Below are 26,675 nucleotides of genomic sequence, written 5' to 3'. Positions count from 1 at the left end.
CCTTGTGGTTAATTGTCTTATTTTAGGACATTTTGCAGAAGTCACTTCTGCAAAAGCTGCAAAACAGAATGCTAGTGCACACCTGCCTAAGCTATAAAACGTGATGTTAGTGCTGTTTTCTTTAAACCATCTTGACTCCATATTTTCTTGTTAGGGCCCCTGGCCCTGACTATCTAAGTGTTCAAATAACTCCTAACAATGTGACCAAAAACAGTAAGAGAAGAGATAGATCTAAAAGGGACAATGGAGAGTAGCAGGGACCCACCCTTACAGCAAAGATGAGCACCCATCAACCCATTATAATGATGTTTCTGGAGCCTGCAAGCAAAGTCGACACAACTAGAGCCTCTTCAAATTGGATAAGTATCAACTGGCTTAAAAGCTAAGATTAGTGTGATGAATTCTACCAAAAGTTGCACCAGGGTAAAATTCAAAGTCCTCTGATATCTGTTTTGATGCACATTCTATCTTCTCTGAATGCATAAATCCTTAAATATAATGTTTCTCTATTACAGTCCTTCCTGACCCAGAGCTTTCCTGATTTCCATACCCTCTGCTGCCTTTTGAGGTCTTTATGCCTCTTTTGTTTTCTGAACTATAACAAAGACATTTTATATAAATAGTTATATAAAATGATGCTTCCGCTTGCCTGAAGGGAATGCCTGAGTCTTTAACAGTAACAGTGACAGCGCCCATTCTCCCTTTGGCAAAATCATTTCAGGTGTCCTTAATGAACGAATAGTCATTGATTTGTATGCTAGAGTTACTTTTATCTGTTTATAAAGTTAAAGTTCAAGGCGCTGAATTCTAGGACATTAAATAGAGGCTCCATTGCTTCAGTTCTCTATTCAGTGAATGAAAGTTACCAGACAAATACGTTCAGGTTTTTTAAGATGTTGGCCCATCTGAAGGAGACAGGAAATACTCTCAACTTAGTTCTTATCTTCTGATTGATCATAACAGCCATAAGTGTTCCTTGGAAATTCCCTGTAAACAGAGAGAAAAGGGTGAGTGTTGGTTACAGTGTGGACTACAGTGTTGGACGTCCTTCTGAAGAGGCAACAGGTGGATCCTTTGTGTTATCCCAAAAGATAAAAACCGGATCATCTGCCCGCTAAACCAGTAGAAGTTAGCAGCAATCAGGATGTTTTCAACCTAAAATCATATTCTTATGCAAGGATTAAAATCTGGAATAAATGAAAGGCAGGAAACAAGATTAAGAAGCTAAAAGTTTCCAGCGAAACCTACAGAAGAGAGTCAGGATAACAGAGACATCTTTAATTATGGTTCACAGTTGAGAGCACGGATATAACATGTTTTCAGGGATAAGAAAGACTAATAACTTAATGTCTTTTGTCACATGGAGAGTGTCTCTTTCTCCATCCCACCCTGGCCCATGAGTTGACACTTGGAGGTCCAAGCTACATACTCCCTTTTCAGAGCAATCACATAGCTTCTTATTTTAAATTAGGTCTTGCTAGACTTCGAATTGAATGAAATATCAAGAACAAAGAAACCTTTGGAAAAGCAAACACTGAAGATATTATTTTTCTAGGTTGTTCTTAGGCAACATGCATTTTTTAAAAGATGGATTACACTTGACAGGAAAAAAGTTTAATAAATTATGGTGCCACAATTCTGTGAGGTTGTCATTAAAATTGATCATTCTGGAAATTATTGAATAACATAGAAAAGTAAAATGAAAAAATCAGATACCCAAGTAATATATGCACTGGTTTTAATTTTGTTAAACAGTATTTGAGCATGCAAACAACCAGAAATATTACACAAAAATTAAAATTATATTTCATGTCATTATGGATAATTCTTCTATTGATTTATATCATCTTTTATCTAGCAAAGCTTTTGAAGTTTTATATTAAAATATTAGTCTTTTTGTATGGAATCCCATACTTTTTTTAGTGTCAACAGTATTAAATAACTAGAAATTTAAGTTTTGGATCTTTGTGTTTTGTTTTGCCTCTATGTGTCTTTCCATAGGAGTGGAAACTCATCAATGCCAATCTTCTCTACTGGGAGTGGACCATTTGTGAAATTAAACACAGCACCTAATGGCAGCTTAATACTAACACCAAGGTGGGTCCCAAAATCTGTTCTTGGACTAATTGTACTTGAACTGGAAAGAAGATAGATTTTGAAACTTGTTAGATTTTAATGCCACCACATATTAGCCATAAAATCTTGAAAGTTATTAATTTACTTTTTTATTATTCAGATAATCTCGAATAGTACCTAATTGATCCTATCTGAAAACATTGCCTAATCCTCATGTATACAGTAAGACAGTCAAATGAGATACTTCATATATAATTGTGCTATGCACTGATAGAGATTCAATAAATTTTACTTCTCTGTCCTTTCTATCCTTACCTTCAGATTCATAAACAAGTAAATCCCCAAGGAAAAGAATTGTGAGAGCTGGGATAAGTAAGTCCACTGTTGGTCAGACTAAAGAGGACGACACAAATTAGCTATCAACCAAAGACAAGAGAAGAGAGAAAGTCATGGTACTTAGCAAATAGAACATGAGTATTAAGTGAAGGACTCCAGACTTCTAATTGGGCCTACATATTCTCTTTTTTAAAATTAGATTCATTTTTATAGCTTTTACTAATGTTAAAAAAGCAACATCTTTCCTGTATTCAAAGATCTATTTTAGCTTAGATTATATCATTTCTCCTATTTGTGCATTAATGATACTTTTTTGTTGAAATGGGCTTTTGAATTTTACAGTTCCATTAAAGGCCAACTGGAGGGGGGAGGCAGGGAAGGGAGGAGACAGTAACTCCAAGACGAAGCCATAAGTACTGACAAAGATTTAAGATGTCATTGCTGGTGCATTAGCTTGCAGTTTTTTGTATAACATACTTAATGATGAAAAATGAAATTATGTAATTATTCAACTATTCATGAAAAGTTATCATATCTGTGAGCTGAACCAGTATAACAAGTTGATAAAGGAATATTTTTAGTACCAAGGACTTTGCAATTGAATGTTTCATATGAATGCTTGCTGGTCCTTGACTGATATTATTAGTCTCATGGGGGGGAATCAAAGCATTTTCAAGTGAGAAAGCAGATTTTGAGATTTCCTTCTATAAGCATGTCTAAATTTACATTAGCATTATCAATCTTGAGCAGTTTGCACACTGAAAATTTCTTTTATTTGTATCTTGTAGACTTTTAAGAATAAGAAAAAGGACAAAGGATAAATGGTTTTAAAAATTCATCTCAGCATATGCATGTTTCAGAGCAGATGTGGGTTATTCCATGCTTATCGTCAAGATGGCAGTATCAGTGCTGTCCCTATTGTCTGTATGTTTATGTTACTTGAAAGAGTTCTATGAAGGGCACCTGGGTGGCTCAGTCTTTTAAGCATCTTCCTTAGGTTCAGGTCATGATCCCAGAGTTCCTGAGATGGAGCCCACATGGGCTGGCTCCCTGCTCAGCGTAGAGTCTGTTTCTCCCTCTGCTCCTCACCCTGCTTGTGCTCCATCTCTCTCTCAAACAAATAAAGTCTGAAAAGAAAAAAAGAAAAGAAAGAAAAGAAAAGAAAAGAAAAAAGAAAAGAAAAGAAAAGAAAAAAAGAAAAGAAAAAGAGAAGAAAAGCAAGAGTTCTATGACTTAGGGAGTATTGCTCTACTCTAAGGCCAAAGGAACAGAAGCTTGGTGTCGATAAGTGACTAGGACAAGTTTCCAAAGCCGTAGGCAACCCTACATCGCTCTGCTTTTCCACTCTACTGTGTTATCTTCCAAATTCCCCAAGGCAACAGCTCACTTTAAATAGCAGTTCTGGAAAGGAGAAAGAAAGAAAAAGCATAGCCTTTTCAACAACAAAAAAGCCCATGTTGTCGAGTACAATGGATACACACCCATCCATGTTTATCATACTAGGGCCCCACAGGGCTGAGAGAAAGACACAGGATCATGTCACTGCATACATGATATACCCATATCTAGGTAGATACACATGCCTGCACATTGCTTATTAATAAAACCTAAAGTGTATTTTCTTATATTTCTTCATGTCCAGAGGGCTAAGTTAGCTCTGATTTCAGGACCAAAGGCCAGGACAGTAATTCCACTTTCCTCCAATCTCTCTAAATATACCTGGACGAAGTGTGGATTCACTGCTCATTCTGACCAGGCACTAAGCAATTTATTCCTCTACACTAAGCTCCTGCATCTGTATGCTTACGCATGAAACATTTGACTAACTGAAATGCATGGAGAGTGAGGGGCAAAGTTCAGTTCCATTATCAGGTTAACTTAATAGTTACTTTAATTTTTAAAATTTATTCAACTCTTCTATGGTTGCCTAAAAGAATATCATCAGTTTCGTACATACTACAGAGCAGTAGGCATCATTTAATATCTAAGAATGCTGAGGCATTTTAAACATGGATTTTCACTGATGAGTAATGGATATAGAAAGAGTTTGGATGAACTTGAAAGTATGCTGGAAAGCATTCTAGAAACAACTTCTCTCTCAACCATGAGTATATAACAGAAGGGGAGTTAATTGAGGGTTCTTCTTTGGGGAATTATAAATATATAGATATAAATATAGATAGATATAGATAGATATAGATATAGACATAAGGATCCCTGGGTGGCGCAGCGGTTTGGCGCCTGCCTTTGGCCCAGGGCGTGATCCTGGAGACCGGGGATCGAATCCCACGACGGGCTCCCAGTGCATGGAGCCTGCTTCTGTCTCTGCCTTTCTCTCTCTCACTGTGTGCCTATCATAAATAAATTTAAAAAAAAATTAAAAAAAAAAGATATAGACATAGATATAGAGATAGATATATAGATATTCCCATATCTAGGTAGATATACATGCATGCACATTGTGTATTGATAAAATATAAGTATATTTTCTTATATTTCAATTAAAATTACCTTCTATTCTCAACGATATGTCAATTGGACAGTATGAATGCATGTGATTTCAAGTAAACCTTACCATGTATGTTCCAGAAACACCGAATTGCTTTGATTGTATTTGGGATCTCATATGGATTTGGAGTCTTGTTTTAGGGAAATTTTTCCCTAAAATTTCAAACACCTAAATAATATGTGCAACAGATGCAGTTAAATATATAAGTAGAAATCATTACATGTTTGTGTACGTTTTTGTTTCAACGTGACCAATATCTGCGTAGCCACAGGGAGAGTGTGAGCAAGTGATTTAATTCCTTGTATTATACTGATCTCTAGTGGTCAGGAAGTATGACACACTTTTAAACTATTTTCCTTTGTTTAAATTACTGTTTAAAATAGAATCCTTAGCTTTGAAAAAAAAAGTTTGTATCCAAATATTTAAACAGGTAGTGAGTTATTAAATTATATATGTCTACACTTCGTATTTTCCTGTTTATATGCTTATTTCCCTTGAAAGCAGAGCCCGTGATTCATTCATTGTTGAATTTTCTGAGTAGAGTTACAGCCTCATACACAGTGCAGGCACTGAATAGTTCTCCAATTAGCCACACTGAGACATATTCTGTATTATAGAATGATGAAACGCAAGATTGGTTAAAGCAAGCTAATAATAACTATCATTTATTGAGAGATCATTGTGTGTATGGCACAATAATAACTCCAGTGCAAACATTTCTTTTTACTTCTCACGAAATTCCAGTAAAGTAAGTACTATTGCCCCCATTTTATGGATGACAAAACTGAATCTCAGGGACACTGAGTAACTTATCCAAAATCACATGAAATGTAAGTGGTAGAGTTAAGGGCTCAAACTCAGTTCCAATGGAGTTCAAACTAAGGATTTTCTTGCTGTATGTATCAGCCTCCCCATTTTTCATATATGATACTTACATTTGAAGGTTAATTCTACTAAAAAAATAAGATGATGTGCATTATGTTCTGTTTTAAAACATTAGGTGCACAATTTCTGAAATTTAATTGTTCTTCTATTACAGTGAACAATGTTTCCAAGATTCATTGATTCTGCTACAATGTAACCATAAGTGTAAGTAAATATTTTGTCATATTTTCTTTCCTTCAAGCCTTCTGTTTAAAATTCGGAATAGAGGGGGCATATCACCTGAGGTTATTTTGTAGTGATCCACTCAGTTTTCATAATCAGAGGAAATCCATCAAAATAAAATAGATGCTCTTTCTTCAATTATTTTAATAGGGTGTGGAAACAAACTGGTGGCTCGAGAATTCAGCCCAAAGATCATTGGAGGAAATGATGCCAAAGAAGGAGCCTGGCCCTGGGTTGTTTCTCTTTATTATAATGGCCATCTGCTCTGTGGTGCTTCTCTCATCAGCAACAACTGGCTGGTGTCTGCTGCCCACTGTGTGTATGGGTGAGTGTGACATCGCAGTGTCCCCTCCAAATTGAGACACCACAGCAGACATGGTGCATCCCACTTCATGCAGCCTCACGTACTCAGGGAAATGTTCCTGCTCTTTATGATACTATATAGCATCAATAATATTCCCACTAAAGTCATATATAAAAATACAGAAAGTTAAATGGAGGTTCATTCTTCATTAGATACTTGCATCAAGTATTGTGTTTCCTACGTATGTAAAAATTAAAATTCTTACCTACACAGGTAAGAATTTTTAAAGGTGTAAAATTCATATTGAATGTGTAAGTTGTGCTGGTTATCAATCAATCAGGCCAATATTTCAGAAATTGTCAATATCAGAAAAGCACCTTTAGATAGCCCTCATGTTACAAATAAACTGTGCTCTAGAAGTTCACATGTAAGGACTTCATTGTGAATTAGGATAAAAATGTTTCCTTCTCAAGTGAGATCTATTTTGATGCTACTCATAACTAAAACTTAGAAGTAATATCAAACCAGATTTGACTCTTCTTTGATTACATGATATGACAAAATACATAGAGAGAAGATCGATCTTAAGGGGTGCCTGGGTAGCTCAGCAGTTGAGTGTCTGCCTTTGGCTCAGGGCATGATTCCAGAGTCCCAGGATTGAGTCCCACATCGGGCTCCCTGCAGGGAGCCTGCTTCTCCTTCTGCCTATCTCTGCCTCTCTCTCTCTCTCTCTCTCTCTCTCTCTCTCTTTCTGTGTGTGTGTGTCTTTCATGAATAAATAAATAAGTCTTTAATTTTAAAAAGTAGGTAGATCTTAGAATTCAAGATCTATCTTCTCCCTCTAGAAGCAGCCATACTCTAAGCAGTACCACAGGGGAAAAAAGAGCAGGTGAAGGACAGGAAGAAAAGATGGAGAAAATAAATATTCTTAGGCCCCAAGAACATGTTGATTTTCTGCTTTCACCTTCCTAGGTAATCCCATTCTAACACTTATGAATTAGGCCAGAAAAAAAAAAGGTAGCTTCTTCATAGAAGATTCATAAGCCCTGACCTAGGGCAATTTCCTGCCTAGGGCAATTTCCTGCCCTTGAGTAAAAGAAGCCTCCAGAGAATGACCTCAGCTGTGAGGATTAGGATGAGCCTCTCTGTGGCCAGCGTCCAGAATCTTTGAGAAAAGAACCACATGTGCTCAAGGATGGAAGACATAGCTGTAGTTAATCAGATAAAAAAAAAAAAAAAAAATCAGCTCCCTACCAACACGGACATTGAAAGTTCTTGAATGGACGGAGACAAATTGTCAGATGCAAAAAGTTATGATAATTATTTGGGAGATGGGAGTGAGGGGCAGAAGGAATGAGTGGTTGATCCCACTGGACCAGAGTGAGAGCAAAGTTGAACTCAGAACCCAAAGAATCTGAAATGAAGACCCAATAGCTAGATCCCAACTGGACTGATCACCTGGGCTCCAACAGGACTACCCAAGGTACTACCTGTTTATACCCAAAGCTCTTTGGTTCTATACATCACACCCTCTACTGGGTGAGTAAACTACAGCCCGTCCCATACCTAAACTACCCCTTCGTGACTTTTCTGCCTCTGGATAATTATATTTTATTCTGTTTTCAACCACATCACAAATGTCTATGGCAGTCAATTTTCCCATCCCCTGCTAAACATGACTTTAACTTTTACCTATTCATGCTCTATGCCTTGGTATGCCACAGGTGGGTAACCTAAACCTCAATTTCCAAGTAAAAGATATCTTTGGCTACAGGTTCATTGTCATTTTCTATTGCACAAAGACAGATCTTAGTAAGTTAGCGACCTCCCGTATTAACCTTGGACTTGCTAAATTAGTCCGTTTGATGTTCTTGCAGAACATATGCTTTCTAAATGTCAGCCAGGCTTGTAGTAATATTAGTGGCATCTTTCATTTATCTACCTCACAGATGTACTTAGTGCAGGTCAATGCTACCCATATCGTATCTTTTCTTTTTTTAAAGATTTTTTTATTTATTCATTCATGAGAGACACAGAGAGAAAGAGAGAGACAGAGACACAGGCAGAGGGAGAAGCAGGCTCCATGCAGGGAGCCCGACGTGGGTCTCGATCCCAGGACTCCAGGACCATGCTGGCACTAAACCGCTGAGCCACCCAGGGATCCCCATATCGTATCTTTTCAAGCCACAAAAGAAATGGAAAAACAGTTTCATCCAATATAAACACATGTTTAACCATATAAGACATAAAATATCTTTTCACAGTTTCAATCTGAACACAAGCAAACAAGCAAGTGTAAGCTGTAATAGAATTGTGACGAATTCAAACTCATCCTCGCCCACCTTGCATTTTGCTCTCCAAAGCCACTGAGTGGTATTATTTCTTCTTTCCCAAGAAATGTATATCTGGTGCAGGTGTTTTAACTTGCAGGTGGTTAAATGGTTTAATTGGACAGCTCTTCTCTGTATACATTCTTACTGTCCACACTCCCGTTCCCATCCCCCAGCCACAGTGTTCCTGGATGTCATGAAATTCCACTATGCCTCTTCTTTTTCTCTGTCACTGGTTTGTCTTCTTTTTGAACCTTAAAACAGATTTGGAGAGCATGGACCAACTGTGGTTTAAAGGCAAGGTTGACTTTAGACCAGAGGGCAGAATTTTGATCCTACTAATGCTACTGACCTTATGTCACTTGGTAGCTCTGTTTCGGTATCCTCCTCCACAGTGTGTTCAGAAAGACATCTGCCCCCGAGAGTGATTATCAGGACCAAAGTAAGAGGATGCAATACTTTCGCATACTATGAATTACATAAATGTACAATAGAATTCCTATTGCGCTCCTGTTCCTGTGCAGGAAAGGTCTGTGAAAGAAGATTCTTATTCTTTCCCGGGAGACATTGAGTGTATTTCCTTTTTAAACCTTTTATATTACTACAGTTTCAAGCATGCACAAAATTTGCAAATAATAGTACAGGGAATGTTTGTATACCTTCACTGAGATCCACCAACTGTTTCAATTTTATGGTATGAAAACTTCCTTATCATTCTTTCATTCTCCCCAGTCTGGAGAAATACTTTTCCTGAATCACTTGGCAGTGGATTAGACATTGTGCTCTTTACTCTGTATTTTTACTAAGAACAAGGATATTTTCCTATATAATCACACAAAAGCATGGAAATTTAACATTAATGTGATACAATTATCTAATCTATAGTATGTATTCATTTTTGTCAATTGTCCCAAATATGCCCTTTGTAACCTTCTTGTTTGTTTCTATGTTTTCTGCCCACAAACTAATCCAAGATAATGCACTGCATTTACTGACTACACCTTTAATCTTGAAGACATTTTCTACCGGGTTATCTTTCTGTTTTTCTTGTCTTGGCTATTTTTTAATACAGCAAGTTATTTTATAGAAAGTCCTCCTATTTGGTGAAACCCTTCAAGCTTGTCTACTTGTTTGTCTTGATATATCTCCATGCTTTGAGAACTTCTTTACTTTCTGCAAAATAAGATGTTCCAGGTTCATCTTGTGCTTTTTCTACCTTAGTCCTTAAATCAAGCTTTCTATAAGAAACCCCCATTCCATTTAGCTATTTTTAGTTCCACATTTTAAAAAACAAGATCTTGTGTGCTCCTTGCTACAGCTGCTGTGTCCTACTCCTAGACCCTCTCAATAGATGTAACTATACACCTACAAATATGAACTCAAAATGACAATTCCAAATAAAATAGATTACCACAGGGTACATTCTGATCTTTTCTCCTGTGTTTGCAGCACCTGTCCCCAATAGTAAGAAACCTGTCCCTACTATCCACAAAATATTTGTAGATTTGCTTAAGTTTAGAACACAAGTTGTTTGAGAATTGCCAACCCTCACTATAAAGCAAACTTGTCATGGTTTGATGTTTGTTTTTCATTTTTTTCCCACTGACATAGAGTAAATACATAATTTTAAGTGCACAATTTAATGAGTTTTGGAAATGAATACACCTTTGTATCCCACACTCCTATCGACACATTTCCATCACATGCAAAATTCTCTTATCCCTCCTTCTCAGTCAATCACCATCTCTGCTTCCAGAAGCAACCATTGTTCAGCCTCTTAGATGGGCAGGTATATGTAGATTCACAGTCTGGATCACACGTATTAAATACACACACATCAATGATGAAATTATACATAGAGAGATCTCTTGCCAATCTCCCATTCTTTTTTTTTTTTTTTTTTTTTTTTTTTTTTTTTTTTTAGAGAGAGAGAGAGAACAAGTGGAGGGCAGGGATGAGGAAGGAGGAGAGGAAGAAGGAAGCTCCCCACTAAACAGGGAGCCTGACACGGAGGCTTGATCCCAGAGACCCTGGGATCATGACCTGAGCCAAAGGCAGTTGCTTAACCGAGCCACCCAGGTACCCCATCAATCTTTCATTCTTTAAGAAGCCCTTTAGAAAAGACCAAATACATTTATCTCATTCTTTATTGAAATAATTCCTTGAAGAAGGTGTTAATATTCCTAAAATAGGTTATTTCATATATGAGGTATTTTGGGTATGGCAAGAAATACGTACTACTATTCACATTTTGTTTAGTATCAAATTATTTAAACTGATAATAAAGCTTTGAAGCAAACTTTTTGAGTAGTTAGGTATATAAAATAACATAATTTAATTGATACTTCTATTACAACTTAAAACTTGGATTCATTTGAGTGCCTCAAATACTTTAAATAGGACTAGGACACAGAATAAACACAAATATAGTACCTAGAAAATTATTTTGTTTCTATTAAAACTTACCCTAATACATAAACATCATGGTTTTAATTCATTTCTCTATATATCTACCTATTTGATGGCTTTACAAAGTTCAATGTATTATTTCCTTCAGGTTGTGGAAATTCTATAATACTTTTTCTTTTTTACCAAAAACCAGTAAGTCACTAACTTAATCTTGAAATCTCTACCAGCCTAAGAAAATTCACTTATTTTTGATTTACAAAAATTACTATAGACTTACTGGTTTTTGGTTTAGAGTAGATCTTGGCTACTTTTTTTAAGGTATTTCAAGTTTGAGCTGCTTGTCAGCTTTTCAATTGTTAAAATTCTCTTGTATCACTAGGACTTTATAAACCAATGCCTTTCTCAGTTTTACCAATTTCCAATATGATGTCTGTCCCTTAAAATTATGTGTTTGTGAAGTTTTTCTTGACCTATAATCTATTTCCTTGATGCTATTCGGTTAGCTCTATTTTTAATAATGTATTTTTCTTTCTTTTCATTTGTTTTTTGTTTGGGTTTTTTGTTTTTGTTTTTGTTTTTGTTTTTTTAGTTTTATTTTTTACTCCTTTCACCAATAACACACACACCACCCCTGCCTCTGGCAAAGCACTTTAATAACATATTTCTTAATAGCAGATATCTCATTATAGTTGTAATTCCACCCAAAAGTTCTAATATTTCCTAGAAGCTCCAGTGCCAGATATTTGAGATTATTTTTACTTTGAAAACTGATTTATCATCTTGAATCACATTATTGGACTAGAACAGATTAGAACAAGTGTTGTTCTAAGTTTGGGGTATGATAGTGCTCTACAGACCAACAATGTCCTTGCCCTAGAAAATTACTCAAATATTTTATTTTAGGGAGTGATAAGTGCAGCAAAGGAAGAAAAAGTGGTATAAGGAGAAAGCAAATGATAGGAGCAGGGGGCTTCATTTGGATACAGTAGTGACAGAAAGCTTCACAACAAATGAAAATCCAAGGAGAATCTAAAGAGATGAGAGAGAAACTTAACACAAATTTCCCAGGAGGTAATATCAACTCGAATACTCTGGGGGTAGGAGTGAGATCAGCCTGTTCCAAAAACTTCAAGAAGGCTGCTGTTGTTGCTGGCCAGGAAGTGGTTGGCAGAGAGGTAGGAACAAGACTGGAGATGAAGGCAAGACCAGATCCTGGGCTCTGGCGGGGACTCAGGAGGTTACGGTAAATGGGATGAAAGACCATCTGGAAGACAAAGAGTGACATCATCGGGAGAGAGCAATAGTGAAGCCAGGAAGACCCAGTTAGAAAGAATCAATGGTGGCCCTAGGATTGTGCCTGAGAAAGCTGGACAAATGGCTTTCATTAATGGATTTCATTATTTCATTGAGTAATACTTTTTCCATTTAGTGGAGAATAATAATAGAGATCTAAAATTTTGTGCTGGAGGTAAACATTGGGGTTGGCAGTGGGCAGATTTGACTAAAGTACAATCTTCTTTAATGATAGAATACAAAAAAGAAATTCAGTTTAGACTTATAGGTACCCACTGATTTTTTTTTCCTTTCAGCATATTGTGCTGCTCTGTCATAACTATTTTGCCATATATCCCATATAAAAATGGGCATCCTCACACTCTGAGTAGGGAATTTATTTACACATCAGCACACAGCAACCTAGAGTGTCATAGCACTAGTTCCTTCCATCTGGGGCAACATCTAAGGATCACCTATTGTGTACCAAGAATCGTGCTAGTATTTGAGGTGATAGAAGTCAGGAATACATGTCTTTCTGTTGCCTCCCAGTTTGTGCCTTTCTTTCTCTTGCTACTAAGAAAAACATTCTGCATGAACAGGGCAGGCACAGGTGTTATGCAACAGAAATTCAGCCAATGTCCCCTGCTTCAAGGTACACTACTTCTGCCATCTTTAGCCTGTGTCAGATTGGCACTTGCCTATCCAATGGGGCTATCTCCTGTTCTTGTCTTCACCTGTTTTCTATCCTATAACTTTCCCTTGTTTCACTAGCATGTAGATGCTTTGAGACAAATATATTTTTAAAACATAGTAAGTATACCCCCCCCCCCCATCTGTAGCGATTTTTCCTGAAGGCTGTCTTCTCCTATCTCTTGGCTTTGGTTGAATGGAAAAGCTAGGGAGGATTCTATATTGCTCAATATCCCAATAGTAATTACAAAGTGAAGATTCTTGGGTTCCACTCCAATCTTCCAAATTAGAATCTCTGGAGGTACAAATTAAGAATCTGAATTTTTACCAAATACTTCAGGTGATCCATAAAATTGAGTAACACTGGCCATACCTTCTATATTCTCAAGTCTTTCTTCTGAGATAAGGCACTAAGATTGCAGTAGGATGTAGTCATTCTGTTAGTGCTTGTGCTAATGTGGGCTTGTGGGGAAGCTAAGCACGGAGACATGAAAAGTTATGTGGGCCGAGACTTGAGAGAGAAATATAATGGATAAATATTAGAGGAGTATCTCCTTCCTAAAGTACAATTTACAGATTCAGGAGAAAGAAAAACATGAGAAAAAGTCTATTTTCCATGTAGCCCTATACCAACTTTGGAACTCATTAAGAATGTATCCGATTAATATTCTTGTAATTTGTATTTAATTAGACCAGTAGCTTGAAGCATGTATGTGTAATTTTCATGGTCTGGTTCACGGACTGGTTTTCTACTCCAAACCTTAAAATAACAAGACAAAATGGTGATTACAAAGTTTGTGCTACCTACAAACTCTCTCATATCAGTAACTAATATTTATTGTTCTCAGAAGGAGTACAGTACCTACAAAAGAGATAAGAATTTGGGAGGTTAGCTACTGAATTGCATTATTTTATCTGAACTGCATTTTTTAAAGATTTTATCTATCATCTATCATCTATCTATCTATCTATCTATCTATCTATCTATCATCTATCTATTTAGAGAGTGCATAAGTAGAGGCAGAGAGAAAAGGAAAGAGAGAAAGAATCTCAAGCAGACTCTCCACTGGGTGCAGATTCTGACACAGTGCTTGATCTCATGACCCTGCGAGCATGACCTGAGCTGGAATCAAGAGTCACTCAACGAATTGAGCCACCAAGGCATCCCTAAACTGCATTATTTTATCATTGAGTTAAATCTATAGCAAATGACTGCATATACCTCTCTGAACTTTCATGTAAGTTTTCTGAGGATAAAATATGTAAAAGACAATCTTGTCACTTTTGAAAATAAAGGCACTCTATTAATTTTAAAATAGAACTCTATAATCAGTTCATACTCTCTTTTTTTAAAGGGTTTCATTTATTATTTTTTAAGATTTATTTATTTATTTATTTATTTATTTATTTATTTATTTATGAGAACACAGAGAGAGAGTGAGAGAGCCAGAGACACAGGCAGAGGGAGAAGCACACTCCATGCAGGGAGCCTGACGTGGGACTTGATCCTGGGTCCCCAGGATCATGCCCCGGGCAGAAGGCATCGCTAAACCGCTGAGCCACCCGGGCTGCCCAGTTCATACTCTCTTTGACCAAATTTTATACCATTAATATAATTAATGTTATTTATAATATGAACATTAATATAATGCATTGGTTATATAGAATATAATTATAATGTAAAATATAATGTGTATAAATAAATATAATTAAAGCAAAGTAAGAACCATGGTGTGGCAACTGTAAAATTAATATTTTTAAAATACTGAGTTAACATATATTAAATGTTTCATAAAAAATACAGTTCTTTAAAAAGAGTAACTACCTGTTACCTGTCAGCCATAACAGATAGGCCGATCAAGTGACAACCATGACCAGCTGAGCTTTAGGAAATGTACTCAAACGTGTGATACAGAAAGAAATTCGAAGATAGGATATCAGGAAAGAGATTTAATGCTATCCCTTCTCTTTGAGTAAGCCAGTGTGGGCAGAGGAGTCCCAGGGCACAGTGGGAGTGAATGCAGTTAGAATATCTGAAATTATCAGTGTGTCTGGCTAGGCTGAAATTCCTCTGACCTAGAGAGGGGAAAGTGAAAAGGCCTCCTGACTAGCAAACACAGCCTTCACAGTACCATAATACCCTCCTGGTGCAGCATCTGTCCATTGAAGGAGCTCCCACCAACCACTAGGAGCATAGACATCCTCCCCTTCCTGAGCCCAGATAATCCAGTGGCAGAGAACATCTCTCCCTGCAATGCTCCCCTGATGTTCTCAACCCCGCCCACACAACCCTGCCCATAGCCCTTACGGGCACCCCACTATGTTGGTGCAAGTACAGCTTCTGAAGTCAGACAGTCCCAGTTCAAGTCTCTAGGCACCTTTTAAACTATCAGCACCCAGTTTATTCTCAATGTAACATCCATAGCCTGGTGGCAAAAATGAAAAGAGTTGATGCAGTCAAAGTATGTGGCATGGTTCTTGGCACAAAATAGGTTCTCTGTAAATGGGTGTTATTCTATTCTGTAAAGCATGTGAGCAAGTTTCCTCTTATTTTAATGCAGCATGGTTACCAGTGGACGTCTCCTGGATGCTTGGGCATTCATTGGCTTTACCGATGCTGGTGACCTGATCAAACATGATCCCTTGTTTAATTTCAACAAAGTAATGGATAGGTAGAAAGATAAACAAATGGACTTGAAATAACTTCATGCCCTTTATATATTTGTTAGGTGACTTGGCTTCTAAGAGCTGAAAGACCACATTAGATGAGGCATTTATAACTATTAAGAATTAAATTACTAGCTCATCTAAAAGAGCAGTTGTTGAATTTTGACTTCATTGTGAATATGGCTTAATTCCAGCTGTTCACTAGTAGTTTCTTGGTGTAAAAATGTTGCAGGCCAAAAGCACAGTTAGAAGTCCCTGCACACTTCCAAACTGTCATTTAATCTGCCTATAACACAAATGTTATCTTTTACCAATTCATTATCAAGGGCCAACACTATGTGTGGAAAATTACTCAAGTTTATTATGTATGAAAATCCCTGGAATTTGTATGTTAGATTTTAGACATCATAATAGGTTTTATTGCTTGTCTTAACTTTGTGTGAATTCAGTGACCCTGTAGACAGGAGAATGCTTCTGAACCTCCTTCCATTGCTACCGTAGCTGCTGGGGTTGCCTGAAGAAACCCTGGACCAAGGTGTTTAGATCCCATGGAATGGGATCTAAGGCAGTGGCTCTCTAACTTGGCCATATGTTAGGAAAAACTTGGAGACTTAATTTAAAAATAACACATATTTTTTAAAGTCTTTTTTGAAGAAGGATCATTCAGAGAAACTCAAGAATATTTTAGGACAGGAACACATAGTTCTGAAATACCTACTACAAGGATCTTTCAAAAGTAACTGTGGTGGATGGAGGGTTGCTTATATGTCTTTTTCATAATTTTCAGGAGAAATTTAGAGCCATCTAAGTGGAAAGCAATCCTAGGCCTGCATATGAGATCGAATATGACTTCTCCTCAAGTAGTAACTCGGTTGATAGATCAAATTGTCATAAACCCACATTACAATAAACGAACAAAGGACAGTGACATCGCTGTGATGCATCTTGACTTTAAAGTGAATTACACAGGTAAAAAAAAAAAATCAGTTTTAGTTATCTTATCTGGCCAAATTAATTCAAAATTAGATTTGAAATATTATAAGTACCAATGAGTTAATAGTCCAGAAGAGTTGGATAATTTGTTATAGAAATCATTATAATTTAAATGGAATTGAGGAATGGAGCGAAACATATTCAATTATCTTCATCAAGGTGTTTAAATCCAAATTTCTAGAAAGTTGGTCCGCAGAATAAAATGTCCTGAGCCCCCTATAGTAATAAACTCAAAGGAGCAGCCCAGAGAAAATAATGTTACAATGCATGGTTTCTCTATTTCTCACATGAAAGGAAGGCAGGTCCACCTACCACGAAGTACAGAGTAGGACAAACTAAGGAAGAGCATATACTCTCAGAGTAAAGTGAGTAAGAATTAAGATATCCATAGAACAAAGTTTTTGAAGGAGATTCAATAATCTTAATAGAGTGGCAGCTGGAAGACTTCCTCCAAATACCTAGATAATGTGCAAGATATCACCTGATGGAGTAACCTATATCCTGAAGGTATAAAGTTTACTCCAAAGACTTTTCCAACCCCCAGTCAGGAGAAAGAGCTGCCATTTCTGGGCTCTCATGGAATTCGGTCTACACATGTATTAGAGCACTTAGCAAAGGCAGACTATTACTGTGGTTAATTATGTAGCCCTGTCCTTGAGGGTAAGCACCATATCTTATTCATTTTTGTGTCTGCCCCGGGTCTTACATGTACTGGGTGCTTAATAAATGTCAGGCAGCTTGTAAATTGTTGGAGAAGGGCTTTAAAAGTCGGCGACCAGTACTGACGCTTCCATAAGTGCTCTGTAAAGCAGACACCTAAAAGCTTTTTTAATGTGGAGATAATTGAGGAAAATCAAACAAGCCTCAGAACATTTGTCCAAGTGTCTCTTAATTGACCCTGAAGAACAGCCTTACCAAGATTTTCACAGAACTGACTCTGTAGATAGCATGATTACTTCAAATCAAATCAAATATAAATGATCAACTCTAGAGCTAAGACATTATTTATCTTCTTAATGAGTATTTAGGAAAGTAGAAAAGGATCTTGAAAGACCACCAGTGATACCTAGTCCATTGTCAAAGGGTGCCACCCTGAGATGCTTCTTTCCCCTAAGATTGATGTCTAAAAAATGTTCAGGCTGCATAAAACAAAAATACATTTTTTTAGATAAAATGTTGAAAATAATTGATTTTTAAAACTTGTTAGAAATGCATGTTTATCTGTGTTTTGTTTTTCCAGATTATATACAACCTATTTGTTTACCAGAAGAAAATCAAGTTTTTCCCCCCGGAAGTCTTTGTTCCATTGCTGGCTGGGGGAGGGTTATATATCAAGGTAAATCATCAAACTCAACAAAAAGAAAATGCCTACTAGTAAGAAGGATGCTATTATACTAGCCTGTGAATATTTTCAACATATTTTTTGCAACTCTTATAACAGTTTTCAGCAGTAGCTCTTAAAAGCACTGTTATATTCATATGCTGTGTATTTGTATAATTTTAAAAAAAATTCCAGATTGTGTTGAACATCCTATAAAACTATGATCCCTATTGGGGGAGAGTTCAAGCATCCCTCAAACTTAGTGACTGGTTTTAGTATTACAAATACTTTGATAAAGAGAAAAGATATGTCTATTTAAGTAAGTATTACAAAGGTTACATTTATTTTTTAAATATTTATTTATTTTAGAGAGACAGAGCACAAGTGGGAGGGGCAAAAGGAGAGAGAGAGAAAGAAAATCTCAAGCAAACTCCACACTGAGTGCAGAGCCTGATGCGTATGGGTCTTGATCTCATGACCTGGGCTAAAACCAAGAGTCCAAAACTTAACCAACTGCACCACACAGTCTCCCCACGAAATTTATTTTTGTAAAGCACATGGATAAAGTCTGATCAAAAGCCAAATTATTACCTGTTACATTTTCCAAATCAATAAAACCCTCTTTATTTATCATATAAAGTCTCACACTCACATTCCCTAAAAAATGAGAAGGGAATTCCCCTTTAACTTCAACATGCTGAGTCAGCCTACTCAGAAGGGGCACGAATCTTACACTCAAGAGTGTGAACTGACTCTTGGCTTTATTTAACAGGATGTTTTCCAAACACAGAAAAGATGCATATTAAAACTAACCGAACATAATTTTTTACAAAATTCCAGTACTTCATTTTCTCTAAATGTAACTACAAAATATGCTGGATTCAGGATTCCTTTTTTTTTTTTTTTTTTTTTTTTAGATTTTATTTATTTATTCATGAGAGACACAGAGGAAGAGGCAGAGACATAGGCAGAGGAAGAAACAGGTTCCCTGCAGGGACCCTGATGTGGGACAGACATAGGCAGAGGGAGAAGCAGGTTCCCTGCGGGGACCCTGATGCAGGGCTTAATCCCAGGACCCTGGAATCACACCCTGAGTCGAAGGCAGAGGCTCAGCCACTGAGCCACCCAGGTGTCCCAGCTTTGGAATTCCTAATAGGAGTTATTGCATCTAGGGCAGAACTTTGACTACCCATTAAACACAAAGGAAAGGCACGATATAGTCTGGTGGGAGAACCTGACCTCTGGAGTCACAACAGATCAGGGCTGAGATATTTAAAAATCCTAATTGTAATAAGATGAAAAGCCACAGAAACTTGTACTACCAGAAGCAAAGCATTCACAATTAAAACACTCTTATTCCTTGTAAAAGAAAGGATGACGTTCTATGTCAAATCTTTGCCTGATGATTTCGACAAAGGTTCTCCACCACAATTACATTATCTTGCCGAAATGCCTCATGTCTGCTGTCCATAAAGTGCATTGAAGTCAAAGACTGTATCTTTTTTTATTTCCTCCACTTGAAAAATGCTATGATTTATTAAATTTGAAATCTAAAGAGTAAAAATGATTCCTAGATAGATATTTTCTCTATGAGACTTCAAACTAAAAGATATTTATGATCACAGTGTAGACTCTTCAAAAACAAATTATCCACTAACAAAATTTAAGACTCCTTGTTCGGTAGGAAATGGGAATTTCTTTTAAGAGCTGAGTAAACTTGGCTCACATTTACTTATTGTTACTAAAGTTATGCATTTAATTGACTTAAGAAAGGTCTCTAAGAGTGGTATGGAGCCAAGGAAAATCTGTATCTGAGATCAATTTCATTTAGGAATAAACAGTCAGATCATGTTTAAATACTTCCTGGGTGATGGAAATTTTAATGAATTTTATGAACTTTGGCTTATGATTTCCAGCTGCTTAATTGTGTAAAACTCAGCTTCCCCCATTTTGAGTATATTGCCCTAATAGCTAGGAAAACCATGAACATATTGTTTACTAGGAAGAAATGAAGTAATATTAGTCAGTTAAATTAAGGCAATTAGTAAACCTAAAATAAGCTTATTGACATTTTTATGTATGTTTTTAAGTGTGTATTCTCAATTATCCTTAAGGCAATTCATGTTGACAAATAAATATTAAATATAAGAACACTGCTCAAATTTTTCTTTACCAAAGAGATTTATCCTATACCCATCTTTCTTATTCCTTGATGAGAAGCAAAATGGGCTTTGGTTTTATAATTGTTTGTGATAAAAACTAAAGTCTACCAACCCATCTTCAATCTTCATAGAATGAATGACAGTGAGATGCTGAATTCCCTCCTCCATCTTCACCTCCTAAAGTCCACTGTCAAACATAAGGACAGTGGTTTGTTGCTGGAGTCACTGTCACCAGCTGGAAATTCCCATTTGTGCACAGTTCCCAACTCCTGTTCACAGTCATGCTGGTACCTTGAAATTGGCCATGGTTCGGGTGTTTCCATAAGACAAATGATACATATTGGAGATTTTTTTGTCTTAAAAACCAGTATTAAACATTTACCGACACACCACTGAGTCATACATAGATGGCTTTGCACCTAAATTATATACATATGTGCATGTATACACACACACACACTCTTCAGTGTGTGGATTAAACTTGGCTGGAAATGAAGTCACAAACACTTTTGCAGCAACGCTGGCTGTCATATGTACTAAGTTATCATCAACTTTCTGCCTCTCTTGAGGAACCAAATAGAATTGCTAAGTATTAGAAAGTGCTTATCAGGTGCCTTTTCTGAGGCACTAGACACCTGCATGTTTCACATCTCTCTTGGGATTAGTATTTCAGTAAACAGAGAGTCATGCCGCCAATAGAGGAGTCATTTTGTAAAAAGCGTGGAAGCATACTCCGTTGCAAAATGCCTCCTTTCTCTTCCCCTGCATGAGGATAACAAGCTGATTGCCCTTAGACCAGGGCACAGTTCATTTGAGCTTTGTGTTCTGCTCAGTGTGCACCTGCTCGTTCACATAGCATCACAAAGGTGCTGAATGCCATTCTAAGGGATCACCTCTTCAGGTGCCACATGAAAAGCCTCCTGGATTTCTGAGTTGTTGCTAATTTCCATAAATGAAACTCTTTGTGTCAGTGGGCTTTTTCCCCCCCATGAGCAATACTGTAACCATTTGAAATTACTGAAAATGCCTACAGCCTGTCTAGTCCAATCCACCATCCCTGCTAGCCCTTGGGAACTAAAGAAGTGCTTTACTGTTATCCATTTTGCAAAATCCACAGATGGGCCTTATTATGTGCTTTAAAATACTAAGGTTTAGCATTTAGTTTCATTATATATACACACAGTATTCGATAATGAGAGTGAACTGTTGAAATAAGTAAGAATAATGGTGGCTCATTCAGTGATGTATGTTGATCACTTCTGACTGGCTGGCTGCATTACCATTTTGAACAGGTCCTACTGCAAACATATTGCAAGAAGCCAATGTTCCTCTTCTATCAAATGAGAAATGCCAACAACAGATGCCAGAATATAACATTACAGAAAATATGGTATGTGCAGGCTATGAAGAAGGAGGAATAGATTCTTGTCAGGTAAATATGTAAAACTGTTCACCCTGTATTTCCAGAAAGCATTGCTATATCATGATTTTATTGCTTCACAACGATTAGGGAGTAAAGAAATCATCAGAGTTTTGACCTGATTTCTTCTTTTCCCAAACTGGGACTATGTTTGTTTCTTTTTTTTTTAATTTGTGCCTACTTGCACAGTATTCCGGAGTTGATGTGCACATGAGAAATAAAACTACTTTTTAAGAACAAATATTAAAATCGGATGTCTTTAGAACCAAGGCATAAAATATGAATGTGTACGATAGGTAAAATATGTAGTATTGGCCCACTGTTGACCTTAGCTAAATCTAATTCTAATTCTTTAAAACCCTGTGCAAACTTCAAACAAACAAACAAAAAGCCAGTCTGAAGGCCAATTTCACCTATTGGCTTCTAATTTTCAACCCTGGTTTTGAGTATGGGCCAGGGGTCTAGTGACAAGAAATAATTTCTGCATGTAAACCAGCCTGGATAGCCTGGTTAGAACCAGTTTGCAGCAAACCATTTGTAAGAAGGTTAAAAATAGAACTTACTCAACAGCGTGCCATAACCCTGGACCTGGGACTCCTACACTCGGATTTTCATCTTATCTTTGACATTTCATTTTAGAAATGTAATAATATGAACTTGCTGAATGTCAACACTGCAATATATTTGAAGTATCAATGGCTTTTGACTTGGGTGACCACCAGAGAAAACTCCTACCCACAAACTACCCTCGTTGAAGACAAAAACATCTTATCACTTAGAAATAATGTAGCCAGCTATTTAGCTCCATTAAAATCTACATATGCTCAACAAATAAAAAGTAAATTCCTCCAGATTTTAGAATTATTATTAATTTTTTAGGTGCAGCATGGAGTAGTCATGAAAGCATAGATTCTGTGCTCAGACTACTCTTATTTCGCCCTTGCCTAAATACTTATGAGTGAGAGTTCAGACAAGTCACTTAACTTTTATTGAGAGATTTAAAAAACAGGTAATACATATAAGCCATTTAAATAAGCACTCAAAATATTAACAATTTTCACTATGAGACTTTGTAAGTAAATTTTCTAGCATTTTTTATGTACTTGAAAATTAATAAGATATTGATGCATTAACATCTACTGGCTTAGATTAAACCTGATAGCAGTACTGAGCAAATGAATAATTTACAAACGTGGATTTATACCAGAGGAAAATCTTTCACTTTGTTAAAGAGTAAACAACTTGTTATATATATTAACACATATGTCACCATAATTCGACTTGATACAAGACTTTTTTTAACAGACACTTAAGCAGATGAATCTTGATATGTATCCTCTAGTTAAGCTAGTGTCTCAAATCATGTTAAACTTTCAGTTTAGTTTTACATTTATTCTGCTTTGTTGAACACTTGCAAATCCAAGACAAATAGGATAGCTTTCTTCTTGTTTAAAATTTATCTGTGGATCTTACACATTCCTTTTAAAATGAAAAACATGCTAAAGGTAAGATATATTGCCACTTAGAGGGAGATTTATAGAATTATTGTTCAGAAGGGAAATCAGCTGTACAACTTCAATTACAGTTAATGGGCATTGTGTGGCAGGTGCCTCATGTACTAGGTAGAAAATATGACCATGGATGCTACTGATATTAGAGTTACATTAAGCCCATCGCTCATGCCAGAGCTCTGAAATCTTATGTTTGGCTCTGATTTCTAGAGAGACTAATTATGGTATCAATTAGCAAGTAAGAAAGCCACACATTGGGGCAATATCTTCTGTAATATGTTATCATGATTGAGTAATCGATAGTCTAGAGGGTCACATGATTTTCTTTGTTCAAATTTAATATTATGTTATTCAAGAGGATTAACTAAGAATACCTTTAAAATTATGAAAATGCTACTATTGATAGCATTGTATTGTATTGATGTATTGATACATCACTTGAACAAGCTCTTTGAAGCATTATTTTCCCCCCTACAGTGGCAAAGAATTGGCCTTATTGGTCATTCATACATTCTTAAGTATCTTCTGGCTTACCAAAGGCTTGCATTTGCGGGGCGGTTGTCTGGATTTTAAGGCACCACAAGTGGCTGTAGAAGTCCCCTCTACATGGAACTAAGTGAATGACATGAACAGCTAACTATGTGGAGCCTTATTTTATACCAGTGATTTTCCAAGCATGGCCTCCAGTCCCCCAGCATCACCTGAGAACCTGTTGTAGGTACAAATTCTCAGGCCCCAGTACAGACCTGCTGAATCAGCAACTCTAAAGCTGGGGCCCAGCAATGTGTGTTTTAGCATGCTAAAACCACTGGTATGGAAACATAAATTTTACGTTAATACTTTGGACATTTACTCATATTTTTGAAGTCCATACATATCTCTGAGATAGTGGAAGAAGAAAATATCTTCATTGAACAAATCAGCAAATGAAGACAAGAAGTCACATAACTGAGCTGAAATGGTATAGTTAGATGAGCAAAGTGACAGTCCCAGACATAAGAGGTCTCTCAACCACACAGACAACTCAACTGTTGGGCATCAAGTCTGCTAGTGGATCCTTTGAATACCTGCAACTGACCCAGTACATGTTGGACAATTTAAAATCCTCATTCATGGAATCAATGTCTAGATTCTATTGTCTTTCTTAAAAATGGAATTATTTTTTTAAAAAAATATGTAGAAAACCAAATGACTCCTTTTAAAAATATCCAAACAGTTGGGGTTTATTTTTTAATAATCTCTTTGAGCTTGTATTTATCCTTAACTGTTCCATAAATATTTATGGACCCATATTATAAAGGTTTATATATAAACCTATAAAGGTTTAGGATACAGAAATAAAAATCACAATCCTTGCCCTCAAACACATTTGTTACATCTAGAAAAGAGGTAACCTATGGTTGCCAGTGCAATTTATGTTCCTCTGTACCCAAGCAAGAAAAGGTGCTTTTATACACCACAGGTTTTTCCCTTAAATATGGTCCCAAAGATAATAAAGAATCAGACAAAAAGTCTTTCAGGATATTTTTTAACACAAACTTGGATTGAAATATTCTATTATACCAGGGATTGCAACAAAAGTACACAAGGCTTTAAGTTCCTTCATAAATATATAAAAAAAAGATAAAAAATTTTGCATAATTAACATAAGATAAATATTTGTCAATGCCATCATTAAGTAATGGTACTACGTATTCGCATTATGTTCTTTTGCTTTATACAGAAATACTTATGTGCAAATGAAATTAACTCTATTAAAAGCTGCTAAAATTGATATTTAAAAATTAGAAACAATTCTCATTTAAAATCTGTGAAAATATGTGTGCTTATCATAAATTATATCATTGATATGTCTATTACAGTTGAAATATTAAGGTTTTTTCATGTCTGATTGTGTTCATCTAAAGACAAAAAAAAAAAAAAAACCTACCCAAAAGAACTAAAATCAACCTCATGTGTGAGTTTTTAGTTTCTTTAAACACACAATGTGAAATAAGTGTCTTTTCTGCAAAGCCTCTCATAATTCTTGGAACATACTTCTGTTTGCTTTGATTTTTTGGTTTCAAGTTTTTATTTAAACTCTAGTTAGTTAACATATACCGGAATATTAGTTTTGGGAGTAGAATCTAGTGATTCATCACTTCCATACAACACCCAGTGCTCATCACAGTGTCCTCCTTAATATCCATCACCCATTTAACCCATCCCCACACCCCACCTCCCCTCCAGCAATCCTGTCTGTTCTCTGCAGTTATAAGTCTGTTTTACAGTGTGCCTCTCTCTCTTTCTACCTCTATGTTGATCTGTTTTAAATTCCACCTATGAGTGAAACCATATCATGCCTCTTTTAATAAAATGATCAGCTTTTAATACATATTTTGGTTGGGATACTTCTCATAGTTGTGCCTTAGAGAATTTCTTAGTACCTATTCAAATGCCATAATGAAAGCATGGAAACTTTTGCTATAAAATTACATCATGAAGTAGTATAAAACTACTTTTATACTACATGTATAAAACTACATACAAATTGTGTTTTAATTGTCATAGTTTCTCATGTCCTTAATGAGCAGCCAAAGGTTCTCATTCTTGACAGAGAGTGATGGTCAGGAGATAAACAGATGACTTGCAATTAAATCATATTTTTGATCTTTAGTTTTGAATTGATTTGCTAAAAATAACCTTAGATCTTTACACCAATTGACACACATCTACAATTTTCTTTTGCAATTTTCTCTTTAGGGGGATTCAGGAGGACCATTAATGTGCCAAGAAAACAACAGGTGGTTCCTGGCTGGTGTGACATCATTTGGATACCAGTGTGCACTGCCTAATCGTCCAGGGGTGTATGCCCGGGTCCGGAGGTTCACAGAATGGATACAAAGTTTTCTACAGTAGGGTGGTCCTGAACCAACATGAAAGTCGTGCAGTTTTCCCATTCCACTTTAAGGAGCATGGAAACTGAGACTTTTGTAAAAATGGTTTCTAAAACAGTTTATTCTTACATAAGCCACTGCAATGCTGAGTAGTATGAGTGAACACAAAAAATAATCTTCACCATACAAAGTAACTTCAAAATAATACATTTTGATTTCATTGTGAACAGTTGATCTTTCAGAGATCATTTCCTTTGTTTTTAATCATTTTTATCATGTTCTCTTCTTCAAAGGAATGCTGCTGTAAAATATATACTATATACTTAAAGTTTTGGCAAAAATTAGGAAAAGAAGTGCAATAAACTTTTGCACACTATGTTGTTATTTGAAGTGAACTACTATAAATTATCTAGTTCCACCTAAGATAGCTATTTTCAGAATCTCAATAGTCTTCCCACTTTTCTATCTAAGTGTATTTCCAATTCAACTTGAGCATATCCTTAATATTTTCCCCACTCATAAAAAATATGTGCTTAAAGCTCATGTTACAGATGTGGACTAAACTGATTGCACAATCCTCTCAAGCTAATTAAACAGCAAATAAGCACAAGTCTATGCATCACCCTTATATCAAAACAAAAAGTAAATAAACTGATACTGTCATTCTGTTATTGGATCATTTTTTTTCC

The 26,675-nt window shown here is 36.3% G+C and overlaps 1 protein-coding gene across 2 annotated transcripts in view; it reads left to right on the top strand.

Annotated features, from left to right (window-relative positions):
• The window catches only part of TMPRSS15 (transmembrane serine protease 15), a 118,456-nt gene extending 92,340 nt beyond the window's left edge, over positions 1-26,116 (top strand). For both annotated transcript variants that reach the window (XM_072806609.1, XM_072806608.1), the window contains 7 exons: positions 2,002-2,097; positions 5,961-6,010; positions 6,179-6,353; positions 16,491-16,672; positions 17,937-18,032; positions 21,472-21,611; positions 25,853-26,116. In XM_072806609.1, the coding sequence (XP_072662710.1) occupies positions 2,002-2,097; positions 5,961-6,010; positions 6,179-6,353; positions 16,491-16,672; positions 17,937-18,032; positions 21,472-21,611; positions 25,853-26,008 (895 nt within the window). In that variant the 3' untranslated portion in view covers positions 26,009-26,116. The remainder of the gene's footprint in view (positions 1-2,001; positions 2,098-5,960; positions 6,011-6,178; positions 6,354-16,490; positions 16,673-17,936; positions 18,033-21,471; positions 21,612-25,852) is intronic.
• The last annotated feature ends 559 nt before the right edge of the window (positions 26,117-26,675 follow it).

The sequence above is a fragment of the Canis lupus genome, chromosome 30 (genome assembly GCF_048164855.1).
Source record: "Canis lupus baileyi chromosome 30, mCanLup2.hap1, whole genome shotgun sequence".
Taxonomy (NCBI): domain Eukaryota; kingdom Metazoa; phylum Chordata; class Mammalia; order Carnivora; family Canidae; genus Canis; species Canis lupus.
The sequence above is the reverse complement of the archived record's forward strand: the minus strand, read 5'-3'. Positions and strand labels throughout refer to the sequence as shown.